At 40.3% G+C, this 16,649-nt stretch overlaps 1 protein-coding gene across 1 annotated transcript in view; it reads left to right on the top strand.

Annotated features, from left to right (window-relative positions):
- lama2 (laminin, alpha 2) overlaps positions 1 to 16,649 on the top strand; it is a 234,998-nt gene that overhangs the window by 158,525 nt on the left and 59,824 nt on the right. Inside the window, exons 28-35 of the mRNA XM_086188853.1 lie at positions 4,376 to 4,552; positions 4,642 to 4,827; positions 4,937 to 5,055; positions 7,188 to 7,305; positions 9,370 to 9,522; positions 13,191 to 13,315; positions 13,493 to 13,579; positions 14,387 to 14,580. Of these exons, the coding sequence (XP_086044979.1) occupies positions 4,376 to 4,552; positions 4,642 to 4,827; positions 4,937 to 5,055; positions 7,188 to 7,305; positions 9,370 to 9,522; positions 13,191 to 13,315; positions 13,493 to 13,579; positions 14,387 to 14,580 (1,159 nt within the window). The remainder of the gene's footprint in view (positions 1 to 4,375; positions 4,553 to 4,641; positions 4,828 to 4,936; positions 5,056 to 7,187; positions 7,306 to 9,369; positions 9,523 to 13,190; positions 13,316 to 13,492; positions 13,580 to 14,386; positions 14,581 to 16,649) is intronic.

Raw genomic sequence — 16,649 nt, forward strand, 5'->3', positions numbered from 1 at the left:
TGATGTTGCATCAAAACTGTTATCAGGCAGAATCGAAGTAGTGGTTGTCAAGTCCTCTGAGGATCACAGCATTTACTTTTACAGAATAGTGTAGGAATGAGTCCCAAAACCTGGAAATAAGTCAGCATTGTTGAACGTCTGGTTTCCTCATCTCAGAATCAGTGGGTTTTTAGTTAAATGCCTGAAATAAGATTCGTGGTTCTAGCTTAAGGTATGTCAAGTTTTTGTTCTGCACCACAAAAACATGTCAGTATATACACGGTAGCAGTTGGTAGTAATAGACGAAACAACAGATATTGCTGCGAGCATTAAATGTCATCACAATAGAAACCAAAGAAGTACGAAGGTTGTTTTGGTGACATTGAAACGGTGTATTCACGACGACGATGATGATGATGATGATGATGATAATGATTCACATTAGCTTTTTAAGCAATAATTATTGCATTCGCACTTGCAAATCTTAAAAGCAGCGTTCATTTTTCCTTCAGCTGAAGTTGATCTACAATCTGCGCCAGCCCCCTTGTTGAGACAACACATTTGGCAGCTGGCTCCATGCATTTCATTCTAACAATGATGTAAATAATCATCTATGGATGATATAAAGAATAGCTCTTATTTCACTTTATTTCCACTGAGTAGAAAACAGTTTTTTTTTGTTTTTTTTGTCTCCCAGGAATAATATGTGACTGGAGCGATATTAGCAGCTCTCAGCCAACAAACCTGTGATGATTGTGCTATCATGTTGACGTTATGCAGCACTACTATTACCCTCGTCCTTTAGCGTGTTAACAAAGCCGGAGCATATGGAAGTGTCATGGACTCACAGGTATTTGGTCATGAACCAATGAATTGTATGTTTTGCCTGGTTAAAAGTCAAGACACGTTTAATCTTTTGAGTGATTAACGTGAAGCATCCTGCAGACATATCTGAGCGGTTTAAGGTAACCATGTTTGAACGTACTACTCTCGAATCAACTTTTTTTTAAACCACAGCTACAGCTAACAGCTAGTGAGGGAATATATCATACCCAAATATAACAAATAGCAGCTTTAAGTCAAAAAGCCATTTAAAAATGAAGCGGACACCATCAGACAACCAACGTGTTAACAGTAAATTGTTGAGCAAAGGCCTTTTGTTCATCCCAGAAACACCTTCAGTGGTATATTGCTGTTTCCGTGGTAACGGCAGAGTTTTTCAGATGGTGTAGAAGAAGAGGCTTCATTTGACAAACATTCATTTATTGTTGATAGAAGAAGGAAGAGAGAGAGAGAGAGAGAGTGCGAGAGAGAGAGAGAGAGAGAGAGAGAGAGAGTAAGCTGGACACCGAAAGGGAAAGACTGAAAAAATGGAAAGTTTATTGGAACGAGAGAGATTTTCTCTGACCCACTGAATCGTGAGATTACACTGAGTGGAGTTCAGCATGTACGCACACGCACGCACACATTCACACAGGCACAAATTCTACACACAATTCACATACAGGATACAAAAGCACATTTGCACACACTACATTGGATTACATAGAGGCTGAAGAAGAGGAACTCCCCAACATACACACACAATGACTCTGCCACACACAAAATTGTCCAATTACCTGCAAAGAAATAATGGCATGTTTTATTGGTGGAATTTTTGATAATTAAAACAAACCTCTATAAATGACCAGGACAAGACAGAAGCATTTTGTCGCCTTTAGGCACCAAAAAATTGTCAAATATGACTTTGCCGATTATTTTAAGAAGGTTACGAAATACTAAACAGGAAGCATATAGATGTAATATTACATCCATATACACAAGGATTCTCAGCCTAACAGGCTGAACCAAACTTATAAGCATGTCGGCCTTATACTTCAAACAGAGTAAGTAGACACGTTGATAGAAATGTTTAAAACATTAAATATTTTACGACTTGGATGTTTGAGAAAATGTTTCGATTTGGTTTCTGTGTAAAATTCTAAATACAATTTTTTTTTTAAAGTTCGTAACTTAAAAATCTGCTTATCTGATTAGGTTTTATTTTCAGTCATTTTTAATTTGACATAGTTTACTATTGTGGCGTTTGTGCGCTGTCTTTCAGCAACTTAAATTCTTATTTTGCATTGAAACTCTCCCATCAAAACTCACCCACAGTAATTCAGATTTATTCTCCCCTATTTAGGATTGTATTGAGTAGTTGTACTTACACGGTACCACAGTATTGCAGTTCATTTTGAGTAATTGTGGAGTTTGAAATTAGTTATTTCCCATGTGAGCCTGCCTCTCTATTATGCAGCTTGTATTGCCAGTGAGTCCAAGCTATAGGAACTTAATAGATTTGAGATTCTCTTCTCAAGCAAAGGGCACTGTTCCATAATGCCTCACACAATATCCTCATATCAACACTGCTGGACTACAGGGACAGACAGGGAGCTACCCGGGCTCCGGCAGCTGAATCTATTTTTAAATTGCTCCACTCAACCACAACCCACAGTCCATAATAAACCCTTATATTATTCAAGTAATATTGAAATATCAACAAATAAAGAGGGAGACTGAGAGAATGAAAAGAATTAGATTTTTGTCATACCTCCAGTAATAACTCAAATATTATTCTGTATCAGACAGCAAGCGACCGAGTGACGCCTCCAGATGTCAGAAATTAAAAGGCACTTACATTAATTGACTTTGATCATTAATTGTTAACTTAGTTAATACATGGAGCATATTAGTAATTGTTAGTTAATGCTTAGTTTTGTATGAAAGTTCTGAAAAAGCATTATTTTAGCATAACTCATTTTATTAACGCTCTTTGTGACTCTTATTAGGGAACATTTGTACACAAAGTAACACTTAACTTAGTCAAGAAGGCCTTACTTAAAGTTACTGAACCATTGTTAATATGCTATTATTGTGATGCGTTACCTTAACTTTATTATAATGGAGTGAAGGTACTTCATATATGAACCTGGATAAAGTAACAATTTGGCTTCATCCATCCATCATTGGCAAATATTGATCTCAGTTTCACCTCAACATTAAGAAATTGAATATACCATAATATTTTAGGGTTTTTTGTCACTTGTGCAAAAACATGTAGATTTGTATTCCCATCAGTTCTTTTATTGATGCCTCTGATATATCAAGTGTCACACATTTGTGGGTATGCAGTATTTCTAGTAGTACTACTTTAGATCGTCAAGTTCATAGGTATTTAACTTGGGTACTTGTGGATACTTGAAGACATTTTACCTCTCAGTCAAGAGACTTCTCCAGTTTTCATCAGTCCAAAGACATGAGGAACGCACAGGCTTAGACATTGTCAAACTGAACAGCCTTTAACTAAACACATCAGGTGAAAAATGATCATGTTAATCTACCACAAGAGTAAAGGGCAACAACAATTCAGAGTTTCTGGACAGTGATAACAGATGGTTTGAAGAGGAATGAAGGACTCTTGAGTCCCAGTCGGGAAGCTGTTCTCTGGAGGGGGTCAACAACACCACTTATCCCCACCAGCAAAGCTGCCTTCCATCCTTCCCAGGAGACATGATAACTAATCACATTTGACCTCATATGACCCCAAATACTTTAACGACCGCTGTTTTCACTTCACTGCTAAATCACTAATGACCTAAGAGAAATCAGTGACCTTGATAATGACCACAACAAAGCTTAAATACCTCCAGTCAGTCCCTAAGTCAATCAAGGTCTAGTTTGCCTGGATATTCAACCCTCCGTTGGATACATAATGAGACTTTTCACCACTCAGGTGTGAACTATAAGTCTGAGTGAGCTTGTTAATTTTACCTAAACTAAAGAGCTTGATGAAAAATGTAATCTATATATGCATAAAATATTTAATATTTTTGGACCATGTCTTACCACACAGCACCAATTGCGTAGATGTGAAACCCAAATAGATCTATGCGTCATTAGTTTGGATCTTCAGGAAATAACTGCCTCCACAGATGACACACACGTCAAACCAATTTTTTTTTTTTTTTTAAAGATAGAGAGTCTGAGATGAAAAAAAAATTTGATGTCTGCAAAAGTCAAAGGAGGCTCGGGGCGGAGTATTGTCTCAGCCAGCAACAATCAGGTTGTGAGGACAAGAGGAGATGGTGTTAATTTTCCTCTACATGCAAAAAAGAAATCAAATGAAATATAATGGCTTCTTGTGAGATATTATTCAACCTTTTCCCATGATAAAAAAACTTAGCAGAACCAAGATGGTGGCTGGATCACCCAAATAATTAAAACTGAAATTGAATTAGACTTGGATAAAAACTGTATTACCTGGACACAGCATACCACTACTATACTGTGTTAACTGTGTGATTAGGTCATTGTGCTTCATGCTCAAGGCTATCACTACTGCTGTGTGTCCTAGTTAACGCTGAAACCAGAGCAGAAGGTGCTCCCCCTTGTGGATAAATCTAACACCATCGAGACGAGGAGGGGGGTGAGCTTCCAGCACCCTGACATTCTGGCACATTCGGAGCTGGTCACCTCAACTCTCTCGGAACCGTATTACTGGAGACTCCCGGAGCAGTTCCGAGGCTCTATGGTAAGAAACCTCACTGGGGTTGTTTTGCTTTAGTTGTCATTAAAAAAATCAGTTTGTGTCGTTCATCAGTCCTGTACATCTCTCTTCAGATCACAGCATATGGTGGGCAGTTAAAATATGCAGTGTACTACGAGGCCAGAGAAGAAACTGGCCCCTCCTCCTATGAACCTCAGGTCATCATTAAGGGTGGTCCAAACCGTAATGTCGTGATGACACACCACATCCCAGGAATCCAGATTGGTCAGCTCACACGCCATGAGATAGACATGACAGAGGTACAGTAAGAGATACTAAAAAAGTACTACAACAATAAACCACAGTATTAACCCTATACTGAGCTTTATTTGTGCGTCTGTGTGTGTATTTGTGTTTGTGTGTGTGCAGCATGAGTGGAAGTATGCAGATGGCCGGTCCATGACTCGAGAGGACTTCATGGACATTTTGTTTTACATTGACTACATCCTTATCAAAGCATCACATGGCAACCTGATGAGACACAGTCGGTAAACCATACACCCACACACCCAGACAAGGATCAATTCCACAGCCCAATAATAGACAACCTGTGTGTCCTCTGGCACGTTGAAGCAGCAGACACAAATAATCCTTCTTTAAATAATATTTGATGAGTAAAACCCAATAACTATTGATGTTCCATATAGACACTGCCATTCAAAAGTTTGGACACACCTTCTCATTTAATGTTTTTTCTTTATTTTCATGACTAATTACATTGCAGGTTCTCACTGAAGTCATCAAATCTATGAATGTACAATTATTTGGTAAACAGAAAAGTGTGAAATGACTCCAAAATGTTTTATATTCTAGATTCTTCAGAACAGCCACCCTTTGCTTTGATTGCTGCTTTGCTCACTCTCTCTCTCTGAGCTTCATGAGGTCGTCACCTGAAATGGTTTTCCAACAGTCTTGAAGGAGTTCCCAGAGATGCTGAGCCCCTGTTGGTCCTTTTGCCTTCACTCTGCTCCATCTCATCCCAAACCATCTGGGTTGGGTGTAGGTCAGGTGACTTGAGGCCAGGTCATCTGACGCAGCACTACGTCACTCTCCTTGGTCTAATAGTCCTCCCACAGCCTGGAGGTGTGTTTGAGGTCGTTGTCCTGATGAAAAATAAATGATGGTCCAGCTAAACACAAACTGGATGGGCTGGCGTGTTGCTGCAGGACGCTGTGGTAGCCATGCTGGTTCAGTGTGCCTTCAGTTTTGAATAAATCCCCACCAGTGTCACCAGCAAAGCCCCCCCACACCATCACACCTCCTCCTCCATGCTTCACAGTGGGAGCCATGCATGTAGAGACCATCCGTTCACCTTTTCTGCGTCACACAAAGACATGGCAGGTGGAACCAAAGATCTCAAATTTGGACTCATCAGATCAAAGCACAGACTTCCACTGGTCTGATGTCCATTCCTTGTGGTTCTTGGTTCAAACAAATCTCTTCTGCTTGTTGCTTTACCTTAGCAGTGGTTTCTTAGCAGCGATTCAACCATAAAGGCCTGATTGGTGCAGTCTCCTCTGAACAGTTGATGTAGAGATGTGTCTGCTACCAGAACTCTGTGGCATTCATCCATCCATCCATTTTCTATCGCTCATCCTGTTGGAGATAGGCTGGAGCCTATCCCAGCAGCCTTCGGGCAAGAAGCAATGTACACCCTGGACGGGTCGCCAGTCTATTGCATGGCTAACACATATAGACAGACAACCATTTGCTCTCACAGCCACACCTGCGGGCTCGAACCCAGAACCTTCTTGCTGTAAGGCGACAGTGCTAACCACTGCACCACCATGCCACCCTGTGTGCCATTTATCTGGGCTCCAGCCTGAGGTGCTGTTAACTTGTGATTTCTGAGGCTGGTGACTCAGATGAACTCATCCTCAGCAGCACAGGAGACTCTTGGTCTTCTTTCCTAGGGAGGTCCTCATGTGAGCCAGTTTCGTTGTGGTGCCTGATGGTTTTTGCAACTGCACTTGAAGACACATTCAAAGTTTTTCAAATTTTCTGGACTGACTGACCTTCAGTTCTTTAAGTATTGATGGACTGTCGTTTCTCTTAACTTAGCTGGCTGGTTCTTGCCATCATATGAATCCTAACAGTTGTCAAATGGAGCTGTCAGCTGTGCACCAACCTGACTTCTGCACAACACAACTGATGGTCCCAACCTCATTAGGAAGGCAAGAAATTCCACAAATGAACCCTGACAAGACAAACCTGGGAAGTGAAAACCATTTCAGGTGATGACATCATGAAGCTCACTGAGAGAAGACCAAGTGTTTGCAGCGCTGTCAACAAAGCAAAGGGTGGCTACTTTAAGGAATCTAAAATATAACACATATTTACTGTTATTTAACATTTTTTCTTTGCTACATAATTCCTTATATCTAGCTTCATATATTTGATGTCTTCAGTATGGCGCTACAATGTAGAAGTAGTAAAAATAAAGAAAATACATCGAATGAGAAGGTGTCACCAAAGTTTTGACTGGTAGTGTATATATGCACATACACATCAAAATTTCTGCTATAGTATACCTAAAATTAAGCCAAATTCAGCCAACCAGAAGAAAACACAGACTCATCAGTGGTGTCGTACTCATAAATATTGATGTGTTCTCTTGCAGTATTTCAGAGATCAGTCTGACAGTGGCAGAGGAGGGCAGACCCACCAAGGACAGTGAAAAAGCTCATCAGATAGAAAAGTGTGACTGTCCAATTGGATACTCAGGACTTTCTTGTGAGGTGCGTCCACTACTAAATAACACACATAAAAGGCCCATATCCTGTTGTAGGTTTTTGTTTTTGCTACCCACTGGCATAGCTTAGTATGATTCACTGTTAGGACTATGTCAGGATGAGTGTATGACTGGACTGTGTATTAATAATGTGTGTATTAATAATGTCACTCATCTAGAGCTGCGTTCCTTAGAGGCGGCAGACACAGCAGCTCTCTTCAACAAGCAGCTTCCCTTGAGCAGAGCCAGAGCTCCGTCCACTCTCTGGAGGGAACTGGAAACAGCCAGTGTTACTTCATCTCTGAGCAGACTGAAATCCCATCCAGTCATTTGTTCAAAAATCTAGATATTGATTCGGGGGCTAGTGACTTTTCTGGTTAGCAAAATAAAAGTGTTGGCAAACAAAATGTCATCTCGTTTTAACATTTTGTGAACCCTACGAAATGTTATTAACTTTAGAACTTCCTAACTTAACGGTGGCTTTCTGCTTGAGTGGATGAGTATCCGTGGCCTTTCCCATTTCAGAGAGCAAAGACGATCCGTGTCACATCATTGAATGATTTAGTTGTCGGTTGCGTTCCAAGTGGGATAATGTAATAACCCCTGACAGGGGACTGGAACTCCAGCACGAAAGAACTATGTTTGGATATGAGAGCAACTGCTTGTGTGTTTCCTATGTTATGTATTTTGTTGACCTTCATGCCTTGTTTTGACTGTGACAGACAGCATTTATCTAGTCATCTTCCGCATTTGTTTTGAAGGGCCTCCCTTTCCAAATATTTCTTTGGGTAGTTTACCGGATGGAATCGTGGAATACTTCGTCTTTGATGTATGCAACATTCCATCTGGCAGGTTAAGCCCGCAGAAGAGAAAATCTGTGACACTTGTGACATTGATGACATCAGTACTGGGTATTTTCAAGGTTGAATATAAGCCTATATACACAAAATATGGACATACTGGATTGAGTAAAACATCTACAATATGGCTAAAAGTGGAAAAATGAAATTGGAGACTTTGTTTCTTCTTTTTTACACCGAATAAACGTAAACATGGAGGTCACAGACACAGTATCTTTAAGCTGCTTTGGTGCCTGTGTTTTTTTTTTCTTCTCTTAGCCAGGATTAGGCCTCACCGAGCATCTCCTGCACTCACTTGTGATATTGTCAAAGCAATTGACTTTCAGCTGCTTCCTCTCTTAAGCCACAGCGAGCACAGAGGAGCGACTCAATCTTTAGTTTAATGAGGATTTTGTTGAGACAGCTTACGATACATGGAAGTGCAACAGTTTCCTGCAGTTCCACTGAACGATGTCGGCCTGAGAGTCATCTCAGCATTATTGTGTTAATCTCTGAACGAGTGCCAGCAAACTTTTTAGCCATATTCTTCAACCTCTGTTTCACTTTGTCGCTGGTGACATGGGGTACAGACAAGAATCCATCTATGTTGCCTGAAAAAAAAAAATTCAAAGCTCCAGATACTGCTGAAAAGGTGTGAATGGAAGCCAAATAAGCAAACGGTAGCTAAACTTGAAATGTTCAGGTCATGGAGGGCTTGGCTGACAGATGGCTATTCTATTTGTAGCTGCCGTCGTTGTTAAAGTATTTTTAAACGGGCGTTTAGTGCTAGCAGAGGGAACAGATGGCTCTTTAAATGGACTCCATTAATTATTACTGAACAGGAGAGAGCAGAAGAGAGTTACCTTGCATGTCTGTGTGTTCGCGCAAGGGGAACTTGTGTGTGTGTGTGTGTGTGTGTGTGTGTGTGTGTGTGTGTGTGTGTGTGTGTGTGTGTGTGTGTGTGTGTGTGTGTATGTGTTCAAAAATTACTGAAGGGAATAACTTTTAATTGTGCATATGTGTGTGTGTGAAAGAGATTGGTCAACAGTTGCCTTGAGAAAAAAACAATTAAGGATAATAATGATCCATAGTTTATGTATTTCTTGTTGTGACTGTTAGAACAAAAGCTATTCCATTTTGATTCAATGGTCTAACAGGGTATCTCTGTCTTTCTTTCAATATTTTTATTCATCTTCTATTGTCTATCTCTCTTTCTCCCTGTGACTACACAGGAGTGTGCAGCAGGATTCTATCGTCTTCGCAGTGGTTCAGTCGCATCTGTTCCAGCATCCAGAGTGCCCACTGCTGCAGGCATGGGCAGCTGTGTTCAGTGCCAATGCAGTGGGCACTCATCCACTTGTGATCCTGAGACATCCATATGCCAGGTAAATGTGTGTGTGTGTGTGTGTGGTGTGTGATTGGGGGGTGGGGCTTCCGCCACTGGAGACCTTCTAACAGCCATATGCTAGGTAGCTTCTGGAAGAGAGATTAAGTTGAGACGGAGAAAGGTGTGTGGGTTTGTGTGTGTGTTGGGAGGGATGTCAGGTCTTGTAATTAGCCCTGCGATAATTAACGACCTCAGGCTTTTGTGGTGCCTTCTCCTCTGGACATGACCCAGCGCTACATCTCTGAGAGGATGAAAGTATGACGGGAATGGCTAGAAATATCATCCTCACAGTCAAACACAGAATGTATTCAACATGTACATTTAGAGTGATATTTCACCCTGAAAATGTGTGTGTTTTCTCTTCAAATATTCTCAATTAGGTATCTTGCGCTCACAAATTTTTTTTTTTTTTTCTGCCTACTGCATCACCTCTTTGTGACTCCAGAATGAAGAAAGTCAGCCATGTGTATTTAACTTGAAGATATCATGGTATTTTTCTGTAAGTTTACTGTAAAGTGATTTGTCCATTCTAAACTATACCTTCTTTTGTGGTTTGCTGTTTTCTTCAAGCTAAATGTACGTGGTTGGTTCTTTCGGCATTCTGGGTCACTAAGAAGTGATGCGGGAAGAAAAAATGCCTTTGTGAGCTCAAGACATGTATTGGTGAGGTGAATACTTCAAGTAATCATCTAAATAACCTATAATTAAAAATACATGTCTAAAAAACAAGAGTAGGAGAGACATGAAATGCTAAAATGGACGTTCCCCTTCACCCTTTTTGGTTTCGCTGTTTTACTGAGCTGCATTGGAGGATATTCTTCCTGCATATGCTCCAACTGGTGGCTCATGTGTTGAACTTGCACACGGCAATATTTTGTGTTTAGTTATTTCCAGGTTTTTTATAGTCTGCTCAGTCCTGGAGTGTGGTCCATCGCTCTGAAATCTTTGATGTCAAGGAGCAGTTGGTCACCTGTCGCCATTCTGAGGAGACACTGTTGGAAAACTCCGTCCACTCAGCCTCATTTTTGGGCAGCCAATTGAAAAACCATTCACTTCTATGTTTATGGGGTTCAGTTACAACATGTTATAACCTGTCGAAACAACAAATTGTTAAAGCCCCTGGCAATAGCTGCATGTCTTTTTTGTAATTATCTCTCTAATTTGGCAATTTCCCTGTCTCCCCTCAAATGTTTTCCTTTTATTGTTTTTATTGTTCTCAGACTCATCTCCTCTCATTGTTGTTCCTCTTACATCTTCTCTGATGAATTTTCATCCCCTACATTCGGTCTCTTCTTATCCTTAGTTGTATATTCATCCTTTGTCTCTATTATCTCTCCTGCATCCTTCCTCTCTTTTACCTTAAATTCTCTCATTTTTCTCCACGCTGCTGCTGTTGCTCTTTCTCACCTCTCCTTAGTGTCTCTAGTTTTACCAATTTGTTTCTTTCCCATTCCAACCCCCTCTTTGATTTCTGCCTCTGTCGGCCTCTTAGACATTTTTTTTCACCCATTTCCATCTTGCTCTCCATAACAGTGTCATTAGTGTTTTCTAACCGCGTAGTCTAAATTGAAAATGCTAAACGTGTTTGTTTCTGTGGTAATTAGCAGTAACGAGGAACACAGGAAGTTAATGGAAATGACTTGCCTCGTTAAGAGGCAACTTCCTGTTGCACTGATTGAAGTTCCCATTTCAACAAACAAGGCGACTACATAAGACATGACCCAGGGGACTCGAGGAGGAGAGCGCTGCATGTTTTTGTGTTTACACTCTATGTAATGTTTTATGGGAGGCTGCAATGAAAGCAATGTGTGTGCGTTTGTGTGTGTATGTATGTGTGTGTGTTTGTGTGTGAACTTGTGTTGTATATCACGTTTACCCTACACATTGTATTTTGCCCTAGTGTCTGTCACAGTAAAAGTAAGATTATGTATTGTATTGTGTGTGTATGTTAGTTTATACGAGCCTCACTGTATAAGAACATTTACGGTGTGTGTGTGTGTGTATATTTGTATGTCATGGTGTCCTTGTGGCTATTCTCACAATAACAGGTGAGTAAAATGAGTATTTCAAATAGGCGGCTCTTGAAGAAGGAAGCTTATTAAAGTTGTGTGTGAGATCGCAGCTGTCAGCTGACAGTTACCTGGCCACGGCTGTGCAAGGTCTCACAGCTCCTAATGGAGGAAGGGGGGAACGAGGCTAAAAAAAAAAAATTCATTATTGTGTGTGGATGGCTATTTCTCCTATCAGGAAGCATCCAGGCTAGATAAAAGTTTACCAGTGTGAAATCCTGGAATGGTTTTGAGAAGAAATAAATAAGGATTTCTACATTGTTCCTGCTCAAAGCAGCTGGCACCTCAGTGGGTGGTGGCAGTCTGGATTTGATATGCACGATTTTGAAATTTTTGGTTGATATGGGCACAAGCTGATGTTGACCGATATCCACATTATCTACATAAAAAAAGTGTTTATATGAAATTAACGCGATACTGAAAAATACAATTTTGAGAAAGGCCGCACCCACAATATATTTATTTTTTACTGTTGTCTTGGATGTGTGGAGGAAGATAGTGAGCTTGAGAGAAAGGATGTTATTTTGTGATCACGCATTCGTTGTCCCCTTATGTAAAGCTAATGAGTCATTATCTTGTTATAAGAAGCATTGTTAGCTTGTGTTAGCTGTAATAATATCCTTCCATCATCAGTTAATTAGTATCATAACAAAGGTGGTTATCTTTTGATAACGCGATAATTTGTTATCAGACAACCTGAATGCCTGAATGACTCTTCGAGCTTCATTCGAACAACATGGATTTTTGAAGGAATATTGTTCATATTCCTGTTTATTTTCAAGCATCTGGAAAAGTCAGCTCCCGATGTAAAAAATGAACATCTCTATAATCTCTAAACATAGAAATTTAGAACTGAACTGTTTTTGGATGCTTATTTATGCTCTTCATTTGTCGTTGGCACACATCAACCAATAGTGCCACTCACCAAGCCTCCTCAATACCATTTTGTAAGTAACAAGTAAAGGAGGAGGGGCTGATGGGCAGCTAAACGGTCATCTCCTCAAGTGATCATTCTTGAGTTGAGACAGTCAGACGCATGAAGGGATTTCACACAGTTTAGGAGGTTTAGTAATTTCCTACAATGATAACAGGATCTCAAATATTCTTTCTGAGTAGCCATTAATAGTGTTAATTATATTATGCATATGACTACATTACATTGACATTTTATATTGATATCAAATTTTATATATATATATATATATATCAAATTTTATATATATATATATATATATATATATATATATATATATATATATATATACAATAGTTGTGTTTTTTCTAGCAAATCATGTGTCTGGTTTTCACAGCGCCAATGGCAATGTTCAGTGGCAGATAAAAGTGAAGCATAAATATTGTTAATTTAAATTGGGAAAATAATTATATTTTCTTATTTAAAAAGATGAAAAGCTGCCTTCCATCTGCTAACACAATCAAACCAACCACAAGAACTCATGCTGTTTGAAGGATAAGAAATGTTACACCCACACATCAGAGACAGAGGAACAGTTGGGTTACTGCAATGAAATTGAAATTCAACATCGTGTGCGTGTGTGTGTGTGTGTGTGTGTGTGTGTGTGTGTGTGTGTGTGTGTAGAATTGTCAAGACAACACCGAAGGTGATCAGTGTGAGCGTTGCGCTCCAGGATTCTACGGCGTGGTCAGAGGTTTCACTGACGACTGTAGACCCTGCGCCTGCCCCCTCCCCAACCCAGAAAACAAGTATATGCTTTTTGTAACTCTAATTCATCCCTTTCACTCCAGAATATTATGCATCAGTTATTTGTTTTGTGTGTCTTCAAATGTAATAACTTGCTCACTTCTTTATTGAAGTCTGGTTCACACTGTCAAAGAAAAGGTGTGAAAGTATATCGTGAAAAAACCCTTTCATGTGTCTAGTTTCAGTCCAACCTGTGTAGCTGAGGGATTCAGTGACTACAGATGTACAGCCTGTCCTGAGGGATACGAGGGCAAACACTGTGAGAGGTCAGAAACACACACTTACCTTCCTTCATTCACTTTTTGGTGTCTTTCTCTTTGCATGGACTGCCATTAATTTTTTGGAGACTCACAGCGACCAACTCAGTGTTTACATATCGGAGAGACAACTTTTGTTCACCATTACATGTGCCACCCCCCTAAACTGTTCTTTTGACTTAGTGTTTGTTAACTTCAAAATATTGAGCACAATCTTTTCGTATCAGGTACCTCAAACTTTGGGATAAAGTGACATCACTGATTCCTGTTAGCTAAATGTTAGCATTTAAGCGAAGTTTAGATACTTTCAGTTATTTCTAAATGGCACGTCAATGAACAGGCGAAGCGATGCCTTGTTTGCTTGGAAACCATTTTTTTAAACAGTTGCTGACTAGCTACATTTCCAACTTATACTCATGTTGATGTCTCATCTTGTCATATGTCAGCTTGGAGGAAAGATGAGGCTGGTTTCCCTCACTGAACATCGTAGTTATGAAAATATCCATTGCGCTCTGCTCATTTGCAGAGATCGAGCCACACAAAAGAATATTCTCGTGCCCTCGTTGTAATTCAACACCATTCTTTCAAAATCCAGACAGATGTCCGAGCTGCATCTGACTGAGTTTGCTCACTTTATGTCGAGAAGTGATGTAGTTCTTCCTCCAGGGTTCGCAATTGCTTTGGTGTTAAGGGATTTTCAACTATGATCTGATAATAGTCTTTATTTATACAGCATGCTTCTACTTGTGCCATCACATTATTGTGCTTGCAGTCTTCTTGAATACAATGCCAACCTCCAGTTTTCTCACTGTCCAGGTGTTCTACCGGTTACCATGGCAACCCACGGATGCCTGGCGGTCGTTGTGAGGAGTGTAAGTGTTCCTTGTGGGGGGCGTTACCTGGACCATGTGACCCTGTCACAGGCCAATGCCGGTGCAGGTTTGGCACCTCTGGGAAGGCGTGTGACCAGTGCATGGACAGGCATGTGTGTGGACCATCTGGGATCATCTGTAAGACTAACGCACAGCTTTTGACACACTATTATCCTCCTTTTTTTCTAATTTCTTTACCTTTGTCTCTATCTTAGTGTCTGAATGATGAAATATCTGATTTTTTGTTAAATATAATATAGATAAATAGGTGTCAAGGTGATGCACGAATGTGAAGCTTCACATCTTCACAAGTTTATATCAAATTATTGAACCTGAAATTATTGTAAAGTTCTCTTTGAAAAAGCCCATAATTGCACTAGTGTGTGCTACACTCCATCTCTCCCACAGACAACCTCTGACGCTCTTTCCTCCATTTCATTCTTTTCTCTGTGGGGGCCCAGAACACTCACCTGATGTTGTGATTTTTATATTATTTTGCTGGCAAAATGCAAATGAGCAGCTTTTCTCCGGTTGCCATGGGAGACAGTGGGCCTGTGGCAGAAGTCAGATTCAAGTCATTTAGACAATAATTTCAATGTCATTTGCAGCTAATTTAAACTTAATATGACCATAATGGCAGGGCCAATTCACTTCCATTAGCAAGTTTAGAGGTAAGTCTATGTGCAGCAGTGAGAGTATAGAAATAAAGGTTATAAAACAGAGGCTGACGTGAAATTGCTGCTGGCAGGTCAGAGAGGAAATTGCTTGCTCAGGTCTTTATGTGTTCAGACACAAAGCATGTGTTCATAAATGGGCAGAGCAAGTGCTGCAGTGCAGCCTGACACCAGGTTGCCTCCATGTCCGGACTATAATCACAAGTCTCGATGGTTTACACGGAGCCCAGTGACCACACTGCTGTTCACTTGGTAGAGAGTGATTCGCCTGTGCTGCAGTCCCTCTCCTTTTCTATCATAACCAAAAACGCTAAATGACAGAAGTGTAAGCAAATGTTTTGTTTTTGAGTGTTTGTTTATTTTTGAGGAGGAACATGTACTATGGATGGAGGATGTCTATATGTACTGCCTTCTAAGAAACACACAGAAAATAAGTCTCGTTAAACCTTTCAAAATAAAGTGTTTACTGGTTGATAATTTTTTTTTTCCATGGGGGGGGGGGTCTTTGTTTTATTTTATTCTTTTTGGAGATGTTTTTTTCCCCACACTATGAAACCTGGGTTTAAAAGCACTCATGAGACAGGACAATAAATCTAAGGTCCTGCAGCCTAATGTACCAGCTATACACAAGTTTTCCCTTTAGTTGGTGTAAAGTCCTAGTTATTTGATACTAAATCTGTGTCGATGTTTGTTTGCACCGCAGAGACAAAAGGTTCATCTACTCCAGTGTATCATCCAAATAAACCAAAATATTGGTGCCCAAAGGCATTTAACAGCACTGTTCTTAATACCATTTTTATTGTGTTGTTTCTCGTCACCTTTTGCCATCGAACAATTTGTTACACATCAGCAAAGTGGCGAAAAAACTAAACCTTTGCTCTTCCCAAAAAACAAAAAGGTGACTAGAATGGCATTTAGTGGTTTAAAAGTGAAACTACAATATAGCTGCCATATTTTTCTCCGCGTAATCCTCCAAATTCTCCCAAATACAAAAACGATGTACCATTACAAACATTTTACAGAGGACTTTACCCACTGAGATTTACAGGAGGTGTAAGCTTTAAGGTTTGACACAACCCTTCGTTGTCCGCCGGGAAATATAAGTCGTCGATAAACTCCAAACGGAGCTAGAATTTAATCCGTGTTCAGACAGGACTAGGTTGGTTAAATTGAGGTTTGTCTGCTTTTTTAATAAAAGTTTTCCATCCATCTATTTTCTACCGCTTATCCTATTAAGGGTCACAGGGGGCTAGAGCCTCGCCCTTCCAGCTGCCTTCAGGTGAGAGGCGGGGTTCACCCTGGACTGGTCGCCAGTCCATCACAGGGCCAACACATAGAGACAGACAACCATTCACACTCACAGTCACACCTACAGTCAATTTAGAGTATCAATCAGCCTCGTCCCCTCTTGATGTCTTTGGACTGTGGGAGGAAGCTGGAGTACCAGAGAGAACCCACACAGGAACAGGGAGAACATGGAGACTCACACAGAAAGATCCTGTGCTGGAGCCGGGACTCGAACCCAGAACCTTC

This window comes from Aulostomus chinensis, chromosome 20, assembly GCF_037954235.1.
Source record: "Aulostomus chinensis isolate RoL2024-O1b breed Wild chromosome 20, RoL_Achi_v1.0, whole genome shotgun sequence".
NCBI lineage: Eukaryota > Metazoa > Chordata > Actinopteri > Syngnathiformes > Aulostomidae > Aulostomus > Aulostomus chinensis.